The sequence below is a fragment of the Parasteatoda tepidariorum genome, chromosome 7 (assembly GCF_043381705.1).
Source record: "Parasteatoda tepidariorum isolate YZ-2023 chromosome 7, CAS_Ptep_4.0, whole genome shotgun sequence".
NCBI lineage: Eukaryota > Metazoa > Arthropoda > Arachnida > Araneae > Theridiidae > Parasteatoda > Parasteatoda tepidariorum.
Genome location: NC_092210.1, coordinates 17,732,583 through 17,752,337, shown reverse-complemented (window position 1 = coordinate 17,752,337; position 19,755 = coordinate 17,732,583). Strand labels below are relative to the sequence as shown.

At 31.7% G+C, this 19,755-nt stretch overlaps 1 protein-coding gene across 1 annotated transcript in view; it reads left to right on the top strand.

Annotated features, from left to right (window-relative positions):
- The window catches only part of LOC107441545 (agrin), a gene marked incomplete in the record, with an annotated part of 156,998 nt that overhangs the window by 129,930 nt on the left and 7,313 nt on the right, over nucleotides 1-19,755 (top strand). The window contains 8 exon segments of the mRNA XM_071183122.1: nucleotides 3,192-3,299; nucleotides 5,908-6,048; nucleotides 7,945-8,191; nucleotides 12,470-12,581; nucleotides 14,770-15,076; nucleotides 15,161-15,242; nucleotides 17,111-17,344; nucleotides 19,194-19,297. Coding sequence (XP_071039223.1) covers nucleotides 3,192-3,299; nucleotides 5,908-6,048; nucleotides 7,945-8,191; nucleotides 12,470-12,581; nucleotides 14,770-15,076; nucleotides 15,161-15,242; nucleotides 17,111-17,344; nucleotides 19,194-19,297 — 1,335 coding nt within the window.

Sequence of the window (19,755 nt, the reverse complement as noted above, 5' to 3'; positions counted from 1 at the left end):
CCCTAAATGCTTATCTTCAGACAGCTAATATATAACTCTCATTAAAAGAAAAGAGAGTGAGGAGGAATTAAGAAATCGATAATATATATATATATATATATATAATTACGATAAGATTACGAAATAATTTTTAAAAAATTTATATTTCAGAAGCCTGCGCTTTACATAAAACCAAATTAATTAGTAAAAAAATAAAGATCCATTTCCCAATTTCACAAAATCATTTATGATTTGAAACATACATTAAACGATTCTTTATAAATAAAAAAAAAATCAAATATGTGATTTAATTGGTATAAAGCGAAATAAAAATTCGAAGGCTTTGAATTTTGTACCTGAATTCCTTTGAGATAAAGCACTCAATTTATTTTCGAAAATGTGCAACTAAACTTTTAGAAATAGTTGATTCAACTTGTAATTAGTGAAATCGGAACTGCACAAAATATTTCTATTTTTAATGACTTTTGGGATTTTATTTGAACTGAATAAATACTCGATTTAATCCATAATGAGTACAATATTTATAAAAATACCAACAAGTCATTTTTTCTGTAATATTTCTCTAATCATTATATTATCTTTGACTATTACATTCAAAATATTCTATTCATATCCAGTTTTAATTTATTTTAACAATATACATTTTTCACGCAATTAGTAATTCTTTTCGATAAACAATAAATATAATAAATCATCTTATTGTATTGAAATAAGCTGTGCATATATAAATAATAAATATTGCAAATATTTTTATTAATACTTCGGATTTTAGATCCTTTATTGAAATTTAAATGTCAATATTTTTATATGTAAAGTTAAAAATATTTTTATACAGTTTACAAACTTATAAAATGAAAGTTAACAAATAACTTAGTTTTAAGTTTCTAGAAATAGTTACAGTTCAAATTAATATAATTTGATTAACTATTTATGTATTTAACCTCCTGCTATCAAAGTTGGAGGTCATGGTTTCAAATTAATATTATTTGATTAACAATTTATGTATTTAACCTCCTGCTATCAAAGCTTGAGGTCATGGTTTCAAATTAATATTATTTGATTAAAAATTTAACCTCCTGCTATTAAAACTTGAGGTTATGGTTTCAAATTAATATTTTTTTAACTAACAATTTATGCATTTAACCCCGAGACCGAAGCTTGTAATTATGACAGAAAATCAGATTTTTATTTCGAAGTATGTAGCTTAGAAGAATGTAACTCATAAATTAATAAAATATTTTAAAATACTCAAGTAAGTAAACTTAATCAACTTTAATTATTTTTAATTATTGCATGAAAAACTATGAATTATAATTTTTTATCATTTTTTGCACACTGTTGGATATTTTTTTAAAGTGCATTTCTTTACGTTTTGGACATGAAACAAATGCTACTAGATTCAGATAATAAGATATTTGTCATAAAACTGCCCAAAGAACTACTTGAATTGAATTTCTTACCTTACTTATAATTTTTCATTGTAGTGTAAAACTCCGACCAACAGTGGATAAAACAACGATATTTTTATATTGACAATCGCTTTGTTAAAATATTCCAATAGGAAAAGAATCATTAAATATCATTTTTTTAGAGATAAATTTCCAAATTATGTCTAAAATATTAGACACTGGAACTTAGGAGAATATATTAAACAGAATTCAAAACTATTGACAAATTGTAAACAAAACTATAATGAAGTATACTCGCCTTACACCGCAAAACATTTGTCATCGAGACAACAATAATTCAAGGGTCAAAAGAAAACTTTTGATAAAATCAATATTTTTAAAAATACTAATTTACCAAATCAATTCCCATATTTTACTTACCCGTATTACATTAAACTACTGGCCGGGATAGCCTAATCAGTAGGGCGCTGGGACCATGTCCGAGAGTTCGTGGACTCGAACCCAGCCGGCCGAAGACTCCCCGTGTAGTAAATGGTGACTGATGCACGTTAAATCTTTCGAGTAGCAAAGTCCAATCAATGGGGGTACTGGATTAGAGATCAATCGTTCACATATTCAGGTCAAAATTACGATCTGTGGACGAATGAATGGATGTATTAATGGGTCCGCTCTATGAACTGGTGTGAAGAATGGGTGTGACAGAAGTCTAATTCTTGGCCATAGATGGCACCACTGGAAAACAAGAACAGTAGCATTCCTCTGCCTTAAGAGGCATACGAAAGCAAGCACATTAAACTACTTCACAAAGATTGCGCAAGCAGTTTCTGCCGTTTTAGATCCCCTCCTTTGTCATTAAACCTCAGCAAGTAGCAAAGGAATTGCAGTAAGTTATTAATTTTTAAAATTTATATAATGCTTTCCTACGCATTGCTTTTTTCTTCCTCTTTCTTAACGAAGAATAAAACTACAAGAGCCCCTAAATGCTTATATAATGTTTGAACGACCTTTTATTTTGTGTTCGAAGTTGGAGAAAAACATTTTTAAAAGTTTGAGGTTAATCGAAGATTTAATTATTTAACCCATCAGTTAAGATATTAATGAATTCTTTTATTTATAATTTATAACCATCGTTGAGCAAATGCTGACAGAATTTTCAGTTTACGGCTACCAATGTTCAACTCCATATTCTTGTAATTTTGCACCCAATTCAGAAGACAAAGAAACTCCTGGTATTGGGAGAAATTTGAATTGATCTAATGATCAGATCCTCAAGTATTGGAAGAAATTTGCCTTCGTGGAGTCCTTTTTGATGGAGCTAACCCGCATTTGCGTTAGATGAAGAGGAAAATCACGAAAACCTCCCATGGTTAGCCTGACAGCAAGGGGACTCTAACCCATGATCCATCAACCACTGAGGATATTTTACGTCAGGACTGTGGTCGGTGCGAGCCGGATGCAGAATTCGAATCAATCATTCGAACCCGGTTCACCTCATTGAGAGGTGAGTGCTCTATTCCCTGAGCTACCACGGCTCTCTTTTATTAATAGTTTTTTGAGATAGAACTTATACCTTCACATGCATTTCTAAATACCCATTGAAGAAATAAACTGATTTTATTGAATTATTGCCCCCTAGTGTTCAATTTTCAAAACCACCTCTGAATGCTACAATTAGTACTGAAAAAGTAATATGATTATGTTGTAAAATGATTTAACTGATTACATGTGACTTCTAAAATACAGCAATATTTTGACTTGTAAAATGTAAAAATATTTTCTTAGATGAATGTGGAACAATATCTTGCATAGATCAACCATGCAAGAATGATGCAATATGTGTGCCAATCAGTGACACAGACTTCGAGTGTCTTTGCCTCCCTGGATATAGCGGTAAGCTTGCAATGTTGCATATTTTTTATTTATTACTTTTGTAGTTCTCTCTCATTTTATTTAAATTCAATGACGAATAATCATAAGAAATCTCAGAAATTTTTGTGAAAATTACAGCTGAGTAATTAAAGTCGTTTATATTGCAAAACATGCCTGCAAAAAATTTCTCTTTTATTTATGGCTGTCGCTTGGATTGTCTACTCCTTAATTAAGATAGCATTTTTAAAACGAAAAACTTTTATTGAATTCAAAGAGATAAAGTACAGTATATTTTGCATAAGTAGGGAAGGAACATGACGTAGACAAGTGTCAAGAAAAGAACATGACATAGGCCTTAAGACACTTTTCTCAGCTTAATTTTTTGCTTTAACAGCAGAATTTTTAGCTTTAAGTTTACGATTCAATGATTATCTTTAACTAAAAAAATAATTTCTTCTACAGTATACTTTTTTCTAGAGCAAAAAAATTTAAAATAAAAATTGGTCAGCCATTTGTAATAAGTATTTAAAACTGATCCGTGCTACAGTACCTTGATGAACTTCGGAGAAATGTTTCTTAAACTAATCTAATCCAGCAACCATTTATTTTTTAAGACACTATATTAAGAAAGTACATGTTGCGTAATAATTCCAAAAAGAATAAAAGTTATCGGTTTGAACCTGATTCCATCAACTGGGATTACTTTGAAGAGTTCTAATTAACAATTTTGCGTACTTCTCTGTCTGAGAAATAATTTCTAGACTTAGTATTGGGCTTAAAGAATTCATATATGATGTTTAAATACCAGATGTCCCGAAAATGGTGAATGGATTTTAAAAATCAATTTTTAAAAAAAAGAGCGAAACGTGATTGAAAATTGAATGGTTGAGGGCAATCTGCTTGGGAAACTAGGTAATTTCAACAGACCTAATTCTAATTGCACATTTAGTAAATTTTCTGCTACTAGGTGGAGCTGCTGTAATGCGAGAGCTACAGATAAATTGAATCCGAAAGATCCCAAGTCAGTATTTTGCCACGCATATTGTGAGCACTTGTGAGAGATTTTGATAATGGTAATCACGGGGCAGCGATGGCTCAGGGGATAGAGCGTTCGCCTTCCAATGAGGTGAATCGGGTTCGAATCCCAGAGATGGTTTATAGATACGAATTCCGCATCCGGTTTGTACCGACCACAGTGCTAACGTGAAACATCCTCAGTGTTAAACTGATCATGGGTTAGAGTCCCCTTGACGTCAGGATAACCGCGGGATGCTCCAGTGGTTTTTCTCTCCACGTAACACAAATGCGGGTTAGTTCCATCAAAAAAGTCCTACACGAAGGCAAAATTTCTCCCAATACTTGATCCAGGAGTTATCTTGTCTTCTGGATTAGAGTCAAAATTACAAGGCTACGTAGTTGATCCTAAGCAGTCGTAAATCCAAAAATTGGGTCGGTTGTTCAACGACGTTTATAAAATATAAAATAAAATGGTAATCACAAAGGACCGGGACAGTCTGGTCGGTAGGACGTTGGACTAGTGTTCGAGAGGACGGGAGTTCGAATCCAGACAGCCGAAGAATCCCCGTGTACCAAATGGGGACTGGTGCACGTTAAATCTGTCGGGGTCACAAATCAATACCTCTTAGGATACTGATCCAGGAGTGCCCTTGTCTTCTGGATTGGAATCAAAATTACAAGGCTACGAAGTTGAACATTGGTATCTGTAAACTCAAATTTGGGTCGACTGTTCGTCGTTCACACAGCGTATTCACGTTCAAACAATATATTAATCGTTTTGGAGTATCACCAGCTGAAACACAACTAAAGCTCTATTCCCAAAGAAATTTAACATGAGAAAAGAACTTGCAGGGCCACCTATTGTCAGAAAGTTTAACTAAATGTGAAATTTGGTGATATGATTACCTAGTTTCTCAAGCATAATGCCCTTCAACCATATCGATAATCCCTCCACACACACGTACGCACGTCTTTCGAAAGTATTAATGCGTACGGTTTTTTTTATTTATTTTAAGTCTAGCAAAAATGAAAAATAAAAATTCTCCATTTATTCCACTTGAAAAACATTATTTTGAAAAGCATAGTTTTTACAACTATTAACAAAATTTTCAATTAAAATTATTATTTATTTATTCATAATTTATTTAATTAATATTAAAAGTAAATATTTATAACAAACAAAAAAAGGAAGGTAGCGCAATTATGACAAAATAAGAAAGTTGTTCTTCACTAAATTTTAAATCACGAAGACACGTTTTATGCTCAATTATTAGCTGCTTGAGACTTCCTATTCTTCATTTTATAATTCTTTTCTTTTCAATGTCAAGGCATTTCTCGGCACAAAAATAAAAAGCTCTAAGCAAGAATGAACTTGAGACAGTTCATTGGGTGGTTTTCAAAGGTGATATTTTTACATTAAACTGTTCTTTAATATTGCTTCCAGACAGGTACTATACAAGTTCCAGTGAATAACAGCTCACCAAATAAAAATAATCAATTTTCCTACATGGAAGTCTTATTGTTCTCAGCTATATCATTCTTGAAAATGAATCATCATTTTACCTTCACATATATTTTTTAATAATTAATTATGCGTGTAATTTCAATGCAGGTAGCACATGCGAGATCCTTCCAAGTGAGTGCATAAATGGTAATGGCCCATGTTCTGATGGGTCAAACTGTGTTATTCATGAAGAACATGGATTTGTATGTAAGTGCCCTTTTGGACGGTACGGAGATCTATGTGAAAAAAGTAAGTTATCCACTATCAGCTCATTCAATACAATATCCTGCAACCACACATTGCAGCATTCGATTACATCTAACTTAAGGAATATTTTACTTAATTTTAATAATTTACTATGCCAGCTTATAACTTTTGTGTACATTACACGAAAAGTTTTTTATCTCCCATAATAAGTCAATGGAAAATGAAAGTAAGAAACAAAACTGAAAAAATTGAAGAGAGAGAGAATAAAAATAAACATGAAAAAGCAGATTAAGAAAACACTGTGGCTGATAGGAGAAAATCCAAAAATCCAGGTAAAATGCATTTCCATCCGTTATGGAGGGTTGGAGAGGAACCAGAGACATGTTACGGAAGATATAGCCCTGCAACCGATATATATATATACTAGTTTCATACTTTTATATGCTATTTATTGCTTTCTGTTTTACGATATTAATTGTCTATGAAGTAATCTGAAAATGCAAATTTTATAATGGATATAAGAAGCTCTGATACTCTGTTGCGAATATATGATGTTTTAAGGCGAGGCCATGTCACTCAGACCGATTAAGAGTCTGAAATTTAAAAGGAAAAATCGATTGATACGAAGTCAAATAGTATTCACAAATCTTGTCCTGATTTTGAGTATTTTCATGAAATGCGAACAATTGGTTTCTTTTATGGCATAATGAAGGATAATAGATATAACTAAAGGAGTTTTTGATATTCCAACCTTAAAGAGGTTTAAATGGGAGTTAAAGAGTTTCTTAAAAACCGCTGATTTTGTTCCTTTTTTTAGGTTGTCTTAATAATTTAAGTAACGTTAAATAATTATTACACGCTTTATACAGATTCATTTTGTGAGATTGTCTTAAGATTCAGGATCATTATGTATTCATTTAGTATTTTGTATTCATTTTGTATTTATTTTATTTTGTGTTTTCATTTTATATCATTCATCATGCTTGTATCATTCATTCATTATTTTAAGTCATGGTTTGAAATGTGCGTGAGGAAGTAGTACTGCACGTAATCGAGCTTTGGGATAAATTTTCTATCTTAGAAGATTATTAGAGTCATTTGTTTACTTTTCTAACGACAAAGATGGAAATAATTTTAATAATTCTGCTGCCTCTTATGTTGAAATCTCCCGATCTTATACGCACGGTGATTCATACGTTTTAATGGCTGCCAGAGAGATTTTAAATTATTACTAAAATTCAATACATAAATAACTTTGGCAATATCTCCGACATCAAAAAATTATTAAAAATGAGAAAAAAAAACTACCGCTTGAATAAAGCCGCGGGCAACAATTAGTTCTTTAGGTAATCTTTTTTTGTTATTAAATTAGTTAGCTATTTGACAAGTAATTGGCAATATAATTTTTTTTCTTATTTCACTGCATTTGTTGGTAGTAAATGAAAAATATTTGTGATGCAGTGTTTGAAGAAACACTTTGCGGTATTTAGGGGGAAAAATATCAAATATCAAATTTAGATGCTTAGATAAAAGATAACACCTCCAAGAAAAGAAAGGACCTCCGCACGGATCAATTTAGTAGTCTGAAGTAACGAACATACAGCACGCAGTGGTGGCAATTAAGAAAGGTGTCGCAACGTCTGTACTACAAAACTGCGCAGTGGAGAAAAATACGAGAGATGACTCAATGTTCAGACTCTCGGATTGGACTTCTCGTTTATGGTAATACGTGCGTAGACTTTCTTTTTCTTGTAGGTTTTGGAAAAGTTTTCATGTTGTTGCTAGGCTACTGAGAAGATTTTAATAAAATTAATTTTTTTTTCCACGTCAGGACCTGATTTTTATCTACGTTTGCTAAACAATGGATTTGTCAGATTAAGACTTCTTCTAAAACGTTCTAGAGTGTTCATTTGTAAGTTTTAACTCTCTTTTTTTCAGCAACTCAAGATTCCGGGGATATTTTTGTGCCTGATTTTAAAGTTGACTCTTACATGGAATTCCCCACTCTCGCAAATGTCCGCCAAGCATTCAACATCGAAGTTTGGTTTCTAACTCGATCGCTTCATGGAACTATTCTGTATAATGGACAGCATTCATCTGGGAAAGGAGACTTTATATCTATTGTTATTTCAGAAGGATATGTTCTTTTTCGATTTGATTTGGGAAGCTCAGTACAATCAGTTTCGTAAGTAACACTCCATTTCATAAACAAAAATTCGATGTATCACTTTTTGATTTCTAATTCATTACTTTCCGAACATTGTAAACGTAAATAATTCAACGTGTGCAAGCAACGACTCGGAAAGTGAAATTTACAATAATTTTCTGTAGTAAAACGCATATTTCTCTGTCTAGTTTGGACACTTCCCAGTAAGTGTAACAAACTTCATTTTCAAACCACTTTAGCAGGTTTATTTTCTTAGTGTTTATTTTTTTACATATAAAATCAAAAACGTAATAAAAACTTTTAAAATATAAAACACTGAAAATACAGATTTTTTTTCACATCATCAAAACATATTTATTAAAATATTCAAATTTTCTAATATTTTGAAGGGAAATTTAAAAATTTCTGAAACAAATTGAAATAGCTGTAGAAATATATAAATCGAAAATATATCGAATTGCTGTTCATGTTTCCAAAACATTTATTAAATTATTTATTTCTGATATTTTAAAGGGAAATTTTAAAATAAAATCAAAATAGCCTTTCAAAAATATAGAATCAAACAATATTGAATAACTGTTCATTTCTTCAAAACATATCTGTTAAATTACTTAAATTTTCTGATATTTTGATAGTAAATTTAAAACTAAATTTTAACATAAAATCGAAATAGCTGTAAAAAATATAGAGTTTAAAAAATATCTAACAGTTGTTCATGTCTTCAAAACAGATCTATTAAATTATTTAAGTTTTTTAACATTTTGAAGGAGAATTTAAAATTGAATTTTAACACAAAAACGATAAAACTGCAAAACAAAGCAATAAGATAATGGTTTAAGATTTTAAAAAAAATTACTTTAATAGTCATTTTTTTTTCTTTTGTAAATTTTATTAATAAGTCTTTGCTAAAAAACATATAACATAATCTGGAAGGAATGATTCCATTATAAAAAAAATTTGGGCCCTCTAGCATTTTTTTTTGTTGCTCTCTTTAAAATTTCATGTTTGAATAGGTAGTTTAAGAAAAAACAGTGAAATGTGCTTAAAAATCAGAAATTTAATCGTTATTTTTTTTTATAATAAGCACAAAGGTTTTTCCATTGCAAAAAGAGAAAAAATTAACAAATAATTGCCTTTTGATAATTAACTGAACTTTAGGATCTTTCAGATGGCAGGATATTTTTATAATATTAAAAAAAAATTGATTTCTAAGAATTGAAACTCTACAAAATGAGATTTTACATAAATAAGTCGCATAAGTAAAATTAGCACAAAAAGTTCACATTTGCCTACTTCGAAAAAATCAGTAAATGTTTATTTTATTAATATTTTTAAAGGCATAAAAATGTTATTCAAAATATATCCCCCATAATTAAACTTTTCGATTAACTAAGCTACTCACCTGATGCGTTAATTTTAGTAAAAACTAATTATTTATAAAATTTTTCCATTGCTTCGAGAGAAAAATAAAAGTTGATATACTGAAATTTTCCCACTCATTAATTTTACATTTTTGTATAAAATAAGCCTCTTATCATTATTACTATTGTTTTATGTGTATCCTTATTATTATTTTTGCAAAAATCAGAAATATTTCTTTCAATATTGAAGTATTTAACTTTTTATGTAATTTCATGCTTTTAATCAGAGGCGTTGTTAGCATTAGGTTGGTACAATCTAACAGATTATCTTTACAAATTTAGTTTCGTGTATTAAAAAATAAATTAAACTAACTATTATTTGCATTTAAATCTCTTGCCTCATTTTAGAACATTATATTAGCTTTCGTATTATTTCCTATAATTGTTATATCTCAAATATAGAAACTCTTATTTATTTATTTTGGAACACTGATAACGATATTCTCTTTTTTTTTCTCATCGAGATTTAATAGAGTTAGAGGTTTTTATAATTTTTATGCTAATATAATACGTGGCTTTTTAAGATTATTTTTCTCTTCGCGCGGATAATCTGCTGTGTGTAAAACGACGGACCACTCTGAATAACTTTTGATCTAATGATCGGATTTTCATGTTCTAAGACTCAATCTAAATGGTACAAGGGGGTGATCTCAAAAATGCTTATTAATTAGTGCAAGCGATATTTTAAGCAACGAAATCAGACACAAAAATGTACTTACTCTGAATGAGCATAAGTCTTTTTATGATGGATTCCGAACTTTGATCCCCGAAAATATGGGGGTAGCCCCAATCTTGGAAATATGGTCTCCATAGTTTAGTCAGGAAACCAATCCAAAGTTGAATCCTGAATGCTAATTTCATTTTTTGAGTATCTCGATATAACTAGAGAACTTTAAAAACGAAATGAAGAAAAAAATTTACAAACTATAACAAAATTCGTTTATCCAAAAATAATTCCATGCAAAAAGTAGCTTTTAGTAAATATTTATTATTTTATTTAATAATAGTCGAATAAATTTTGAGTTGCAAGGCACACAGTTTTTTACATAATTTTCAAGAATGTGATTTTTACATAACAGAATACGAAATTTGAGCAAAATCGGTCAAATAATTCCTGAGAAATCGAATTTAAAAAATACGATGTTTTTAAAATTTGATTTCTTGGGAACTGTTTGACCTATTTCGCTCAAATTTTGTATTTTGCCGTTTAAAATTGCATTCTTTAAAATGATATAAAAATGTGTACCTTGCAATTAAAAGTGTTTTCATTATTATTAAATATATAGTAAAAAATAAAAAAAGTAATAAATATTTACTAAAAGTTATATTTTGCATGGAATTATAATTTGGATAAACGAGATTTTATAATTTAGTTAAGCATTTTTTGAATTCACCTAAAGGTACTGGAGATATGAAGAAATATGCAAATCGTAAAATTAACAACATTAGGGGGTCAAAACTAGGGATTGCTCTTCTGACTAAACTAAGGAGATCATATGTCTCATGCTGTGACTACCAAAATATTCTAAATTGTGTTATATTTTGGGGATTAGAAAAACGAATCCATCGAAAAGAAAGGCAAGTTAATTCAGATAAAGTACGTCTTTGTGTCTGATTTCGTAACTTAAAATATCTGAAGTCATACTCTCGAACCTTTAAGATTGAATAACGTGACGATCAGACCAAAAGTTATTCAAGGTGGTGTGTTTCTTATTTTGCGACTGTGGATGAGGAGGAAATTCCTCTTCACTCCGAATTGGAGCACAGGGCTTCTATCATAGCTTTACATCGCACACTATTTGTGGCCAAATATTTTGCCTCTCACCATATTTTTCTTATTGTTTTCGTAATTCGTTTACAATCGTCCTGCTCCAAGCATTTTTTAGGTCTTCCTCTTTTTCCATTGCCCTAAGGGTTTCAATCAAAAACTTGTTTTATATTAACGAACTGCGCGTTCAGTTTATTTTAAAGCTAACTTTGCCCTCAAACCTTTTTTCAAAAAAATAAAAAAATAAAAGAAAAACATTTCCGATATAAATGTGAAAAACGCTCTCTTAAAGTAATTTTAAAAGATTTTCGACACAGAATGAATGTTTCCTGAAAAAACTATGCAAAATACCAACAAAATTTAAAAATCCTTGAAAATAAAAGTTCTTAATCAAAAACTGTTAACAATGCTGCAAAAAAGAAACACATTTTGTGTGGAAAATATTAATATGAAATTAATGATACACATTTTTAAATGCTAACTTGCTTTATATTTTCTTATATTATCACTTCCTTTTTTGACAAAAGACAACGGTTTGTTTTCACGGAAAAGCCAAAATTAATATATTATTAATTTCTCCGCATTTAAAAAAATAAAAATTTCAAGAGGTAGAAAAATAAAAGGAAAAAAGGATTGCTCCGTATCCTCAGAATTATTGGGACAAACTTTAAGGGGATGTAGGGGAACATCACAAATATTCAGAATTGTACAGTAAACCATGGTCGTCGACGTCTTTATTCGCCACTAGGTGGTGTTGTACAAAAGAGCATTGGAGGAAACAGACCTGCATTGTATTTATTTCATATACATGTTTGGAGCGCTAATATTTTCAAATATGAACCGTTCATAATATAAACAGATTCCAAGAATAAATTCTTAAAACGGGTGCGTAAAAAGTGAGATATTAAGTCGTAGATCTAAGACTAAGATTTATTGTTGGCTGAATATTTTGTTATTTTTTTGTCCTCAGAAAGTGCAATCAGGAAAACATAGTTTATTTTTACTGTTTCCTCCCTGGCGTGACAGTACCGGGTGGGCTCTGGCCTCTCATTTTCACTTACAGCCATGATACCCCCAAAATGTTAATTTTATGATTTTTGTTTTCAGAAGTAAAGAACCTGTTTCTTTGAATGAATGGCATTCAGTGAAAATTAACCGTTTATGGAAAAATGGTTCTTTACAAGTGGATGGTGGAGATGTATTGTTTGCGGAATCAAGTGTAAGAAAACGATAACTTTTACAGTTTAATAATTATTTTTAATAACACTATTAAAAAAACATTTGAAACTATGCCACTAAAAAAAAAATTTTAAAAATTTTTTGGTCAAATGAGAAAAGTTTCTCTTCGGTATTAATATTGTGTCATGAAATACATCAACACTATTTTATTTTATTTTATAACCGTCGTTGAACAGTCGACCCAATTCTTTGAGTTTACGACTACCAATGTTCAACTCCGTAGCCTTGCAATTTTGAACCCAATCCAGATAACGAGGGAATTCCTGGATCAAGTATTGGAAGAAATTTGCCTTCGTGGAGGATTTTTTGATGGAACTAACACGTATTTGCTTCACATGGGGAGGAACACCTCCCACGCTTAGCCAAGCGGCAATCCATAATCTGTCTACCACTGAGGATAATTTACGTCAGCACTGTGGTCGGTGCAAGCCGAGTGTGGAATTCGCATCGACCAGCCATCACTGAAATTCGAACCCAGTTCACCTCATTGGAAGGCAAACGCTGCATCCCCTGAGCCACCACTACTCACGTTAACACTAAAGACTTTGTGAAAAAGAAAAAAGAATGTGCTAATAAACTAGTGTTTTATATTTAATTGTATTTAATTATTATTAATAACGTCATACCACTTATATAATTTCCAAAGATTTTTATCCTTATCGAATATCAAAATTAACTATTGCCAATAATTTTCAAGAAATATTTGGTTAAAAATTATTTCAATTGCATATTATCTCAATTTAAAGATATTATCTCTCAATATTTTAAAAACGAAATGGCCACCGACGCTGTTAGGTGTTCAAATTAACGTTACATTTTATTTTGCTACGCAAAAATTATTAGGCTTAGAAACTGGAAATTGCAAAGGTTTGTTGAGAAATGGAATAAAACGTACAATGGAGTACAAGGAGTACGAACAAGGAGTAACCGTACAATGGAATAAGAACATTAACATTCGATAATTAGTTAGAGAACTATGAACTGTTAAACCTTTTGTAAAAAAAGTTTTATTTTCTAATTCCATCTTGTTTGAAAGATATATTTCAGTTTTAAGTATGCGATTTTTTTCTTTCTTTTTTTTTCTTTCGCTTTGAGTAATAATTATTTATATGAACGGAGCAAGTTAAGGCGGAGCCTTCTAGTAATATTAAAAAAAAGTTTCAAAAACTATGTTTTTCAATTGGATTTAAAACGAGAAAATTATTTTATTTTTGTCACGCCTAAAACGAAATCTCTTTTGCATGTCACGTTCAAAAGACACGAGCGGAAATTACGAGGTAATGCACCGAATAATGCAGTTTTTAAATTTAAAGAATGGTGAAATAAAAATATTATCTCTTTCTAAAAACACTTGAAAAACATATTTAAAAAAATAATAATAATTTTATTTTATTATTTTCATCATTTCAGTTTTGTATCTTGCCGGTGAGCTTTTCATTCTGAACACAGCTCAAAATGCGTATTTAAGAAAATATAAAAAGTGAAATAGCGCAACTCAAAATGCGTGTTTAAAAAGTCAATACAGCTCGAAATGCGTGTTTAAGAAAATATAAAAAGCAAAATAGCGTAGCTCAAAATGCGTGTTTAAGAAAATGTACGCAGCTCAAAATGCATTTTTAAAAAATAGACGCAGCTTTAAATGCGTGTTTTAGAAAATAGTTACAACTCAAAATGCTCAACTCACGTGTTTTTAAAAAAAAGTACGCAACTCAAAATACGTGCTTAAGAAAATGGACGCAGCTCAAAACGCGTGCTTAACAAGTTGGACATAGATCAAAACGCGTGTTAAAGAAAATGGACCGTTAAGATTTCAGTGATCTAACTAGTCGGAAAGTCGTCAAAATTTTGCTTGAGCTTTTTCACCTTCTCACACATGAAATATAGTTCCTAAAATCGTAATAAAGAATAATTTTTAATTCTTGAATTAAAATGATATTAAGAAATGTTACTACTAGATAAAAGCCTAAAAACTAAAAAAATCGAGAATGAAATATCATTATATTTCTATATTTTCAAGAGTAAGTTTATTTAAAGCACTTATGACTTCCACAGAATATTATTTTAAATACTTCCTTCGCTATTTATATTTAATAACATATAGTGGAAGACAGATAGTAAAAAAGAAACTGTTTAAGTCGAGTTAGCATTTCACGATTTTTACGTTTTAGGCATCTCTAACAGAATTGAATTTAGAGAGCAATTTGTTTGTTGGCGGTGTGCCCAATCTGCAGACAGTGAATCATGACTCTGCAGTAAAAGTTGGTCTTGATGGAGCAATTCAGAGGATTACAGTAAATGGAGACATATGGGACAAGCTGATGTCCCGTGCCTTGTGGTCCCACCGAGTCCATCGTTACACGGGAGCACCCTGTGATAATTCGTCCCAGTGCCTTAACGATGGTATTTGTGTCCCCACTTTGAATGTGCCTGTGTGTAAATGCCCTATACATTTTTGGGGACAGCGCTGTGAAAAAGGTGAGAAATAACTTATTCAGAGAGAAAAGAAAATACTACCAAAAAATCTTCATAATGTATACATGAATTTTTTTTACTCCGCAGAAATTTCTAAAGAAGATTTAGAGCGGCCTGTTGCGTTTGATGGTCATAAATTTTTAAGTTTCTCTAATAAAATTGTAACTGAGTAAGTATAATTTTTGAGGTTTTTATTTTTACTCTATTGCAGGCTTTAAAAATCAGAAATATTTAAATGATAAAATATGTTTTGTAACTTCATGCTACATTTTGAAGGGTGATGTCAGATTTAGAGTATGAGCAGAATGTTTCGTGGATATAAATAGATTATTGGGTGAGAAATCAGAAAATTAATAAAAGATAGTTTAAAGGAAGAAAATTATGAACATTTTTTAAAATTTAATTAAGAACAAATTAACCGTGAAATCCAAAATACGCCAATGTTGGCGTTTTCGTAGGTGAAAATAATTCAAGTATGTGAATTCGCGAGAGTCTGTTGTAAGCTTGTTTCATTATAAATATTTAGATTCATTGTATATATATAAGCTAATTGCTATACGTTAATTGCTATAATGTTTATGATAATATCTTAAATTGTATATGAAAGCTCGATTTGTTGTTAACCAGAAAAAAAGTATTTTTTCACACAATTTATTGGATTTTTCAATATCATATTCGAAATAGGTGTTACCCACAGTGGTTTACAGTGCAGAGTGAGATAAAGGTAGTATGTTACTTTCAACAAAAGATTTAAAAATATATTTCCCCATTTAACTTACCAATAAAATATAAAAATAGAGCAGATTAGTGGATACAGATAATTTTTTATGGCGTGTTCGTACTGATGTTCAGAACCGATCTGATTGGTTGGTTGCCTTGAATTTGCTCTAGGTGGATATGTGCAAGGCAATAGCTATATTGAACTAAATAACTCATAATTTTATTATTTAAAAGTCGTAATTTAAATATAGCGTTTGTATTCAATGATATTTGTAGAATTTATCAACATTTATGGAATAAAATTTATTATTTTAATTAAATGTTGGATGAGTTGGTTGACCGGAAACTTTCAGAGTATTTACACTAAAGTTAAGAATTAATTTGTTTTGTTGGTTGCCAGGGATTTGTCCGAATTGAATTTACACATGACAACAATTATTGCAACATTTTGCTTTGTCAATATTAATACATTAGTGTAAAGCACCTTTAGAGGACATAGCCGTGGGAGTTGAGAAATAGGATGTAGCTTTTCGTGGCTAATTTAATTAATTAAATAATTAATCTTTTCAGCAAAGCACAACCTAACATCGAAATGTACGTACATGAAGGTACATATAGGAAAATATATTGTCACTATCGAAATAATACATTGAGGGGTACGCAAAAAATTAAAACAGTCTGACATCGAATTATTTTAAAATCTAACTCACTTTATAAAATTTCTCATGAGAAACATCATACATATTTTTAGCCAAATAAATTAGATGCACCAGTTAGATTACGAATAGAACATGCCATAAAAACTAAGTTAATCTTCATATATGTTATGGATAAACGTTTTATTGCCCCGCAGTGGAATAACCGTAAACACAGGGTTCCCAGTAGAACACCGAATTCAAGCATCAGTGCTGCGGTCATTGTGCGGGTGGGTGACCACTTTGATCAAGCTACGACGGGACCGAGGATGTGTGGCATCGGTCCTTGTTAAAATGTTGAGAGCAGGTCATCAGGCTATCAAAGCATGGGGAGGCATTCCCCCCGCAAAGGATTAAAATTGTGATGGCACGTTTTCGGATCATCCTCAGGGATGTTTCCCAGATCGTCGCCAATAGCCTATTGCGCAGCTCTAGTGCGACGTAAATAAACAACTACAACTATAAAAGCTTTTCAAGAAGGAATTAATCCTAACTTTAATATGGTGTAGATTCGTAAAAGATAGTAAAACGTGTTGCTTTTTAATTTGCTGTACTCTTAGTTAGATAATAAAATATTTAGAATAGAATTGTCTTTATATTATACCTTTGCTTTTTATTTCAGAATGGAAGGTCAACGAGAAACAAACATAGAAATAACTTTCCGAACGGGACATGAGAGTGGTCTTTTAATTTGGACTAATAAAGGAGCGACCATCCGAGGGGACTACCTTGCTTTAGCTATATCAAAGGGTCATCTTCAGTTGAGTTTTAATCTTGGGAAGCAAACACAACCCTTCACCATAACAAGTACTCACAGAATCGACGATTTAGAATGGCATACAGCCCTGATCGAAAGGTACTGGGTATTTTCTTTAGGTGATTCTACCACGTAGAATTATTACAGAGACCGTTATTTTTTGTTTTAAAATGCTTTTGACCCCTTCAAGACCGTGACTACGCGTATAGTTTGTCTACGGTAAGAGCTCCCACCACCACAAAATCTGAGACCGTCTGCTGTTATGGAAACAAGAATCGAGCATTTCAGGGAGGGTAGCTTCTCTTCACTCTAGGGCAAACACAATAAATCGAAGAAAAAAAGATTTCCCTTCTTTCGCCTATTCGAGCCAAAACTTGTCCTAAACAATAACCCCACACCACTACTTGAAATTGTTATACCTCATTACCATAGTCAACGCCACGGGACCAGATGAATGGCAAGGGGAGTTCTTACTTTAGACAAACTATACTTGATAAAGCGATTCTCCTTTCACGGTCCACGAGTAAAACGAGTCTTACTGACTCTAGCGGCAATAGATCATACGGACACGATCTTAATACGTATGATCTCAACGGTACTCTCGAATGCGTACTCTTCAGTACGTATAAACTTGGAGCATGTGTACCTAGAGAAGTATTTCTTTCTTCTTCCACACTTCCTGTAGGGAATAAAAAAAGACTGCAACTAAAATTTTACTCGTGATTGTACTATATAATTTTCACTACTCATATTATACAAATACACTTTGCAAAAGTTTATTTCATTTCATTTTAGCTATTTTATTTCCCTATATCATTGTACTTTTATTGTACTCTGTACACGAAATTTTTTAAAAGAGATTGCAAAATTTCGAATTTTCATCACGAAAATGTTATGCAATTGAATACGTTAAATGTTTGTTTGTTTGTTTTTTTTTTCAAAATGTTTTAATCATCTTAATAATCAGTTTATAAAAATATAATGAGAAATTATGAAATACATTTAAATATAAAAGATGTATCCAATGTCTGTCTCATATTTTAAAAAAAGAAACTTATTGAGTATTTCTTTTATATAAACCCTTATTTAAAATGAAAAAATTATTAAACATTTATATTCGTCGTTGAACAGCTGACCCAATTTTGGGCTTACGACTACTAATGTTCAACTCCGTAGCCTTGTAATCTTGAACCAATTCAGAAGACTAGGAAACTCCTGAACCAATACCCTCAGAGGTGTGATTTGTTATGGGAACATGAAGGACTTTGCGACCCGACAGATTTAACGTGCATCAGTTATCATTTACTGCACGGGAAGTTTTCGGCCGACGGGGATCGAACCCACTGCCACTTGGACATGGGCCTAGTATCCTGGCTATCCTGGCCTTTATTAAACATTTAGACTTTTTTTATTTTAGGCTCCGATTGCTTGGCTTGTCGTCTGTTGGAACCCTGTTCAAGAGGTCGTGAGTTCAAATCCCGATGACTCTCCTGGTATACAAAGGTGACTGGTGTACGCTAAATCTGTCGTGGTCATAAAGGCCTCCAAGCTCCCATAACAAACCAATACCTCTGGGGGTACATAATTTTAGATTGATCGATCTCTGGTTCAGGTCAAAATTACAATCCGCGGATGGCTGAAAGTTGTGCGAGTAAGTCCTCCCTGTAAAAGAGGCTGTGAAATACGTGTGTGGCAAAATCATATTCCGGTCCATGGATGGCACCATTGAAAAACAAGAAGAGCACATCTCTGCCTGAATTCGCTTGATTCTACCAAAGCAAGGCTCGCTGGTATTGCCAAATGACATTTATGACAACTATTTTTCTTGAAAGTTTTTTACCTATCTGTGTGTTAATCTTTTTTCATACAATTACTAAATATTTTATGTTATATTAATCAGTGAATATTAAAAAACATAATTTCTGGTATCCGTTATTTCTTTGTCTAGAAATATGAGACGTGGTACAATGACGATTGACGATAATGCACCCATCAGCAACACTTCAGAACCTGGAGCCACAGAACTCAACACCGATGGCGCATATTGGATAGGTGAGTATCACTCAACAATGAAAAAAGTTCTTTTCAGAGAAAGAGATAAGAAGCTGAAACCTGTGAGTTTGTTAAGAGTTTATCACATTAGGAAAATAACACTTATTCTCTCGCATTGCATCCCGCATTGGACTGATAGTAAAGACACGGTTCCCAGTAGAACACCGAAGTCAAGCATCACTAGCTGCTGTCAGTAAGCGGGTGATTGACCACTTTGATCAGTCAGCGTAGGCCCCGAGGGTGTGCGGTATCGGTCCTCGTTAAACTGTTCTACCGTAAAGTTCTCGATTTCGCACGTAGTTCACTGGTCTACCAAAGCACGGGAGCCATTCCCTCTGCGTATTTACCTACCTATACCGTACCGTGCCTCAACTTTTGAAAAAAATATTTTTACGTTCAGAAGCAATAACGCTTTGGTCACTTTGAACAACATTAAGAAACCAATATATATGAATTCG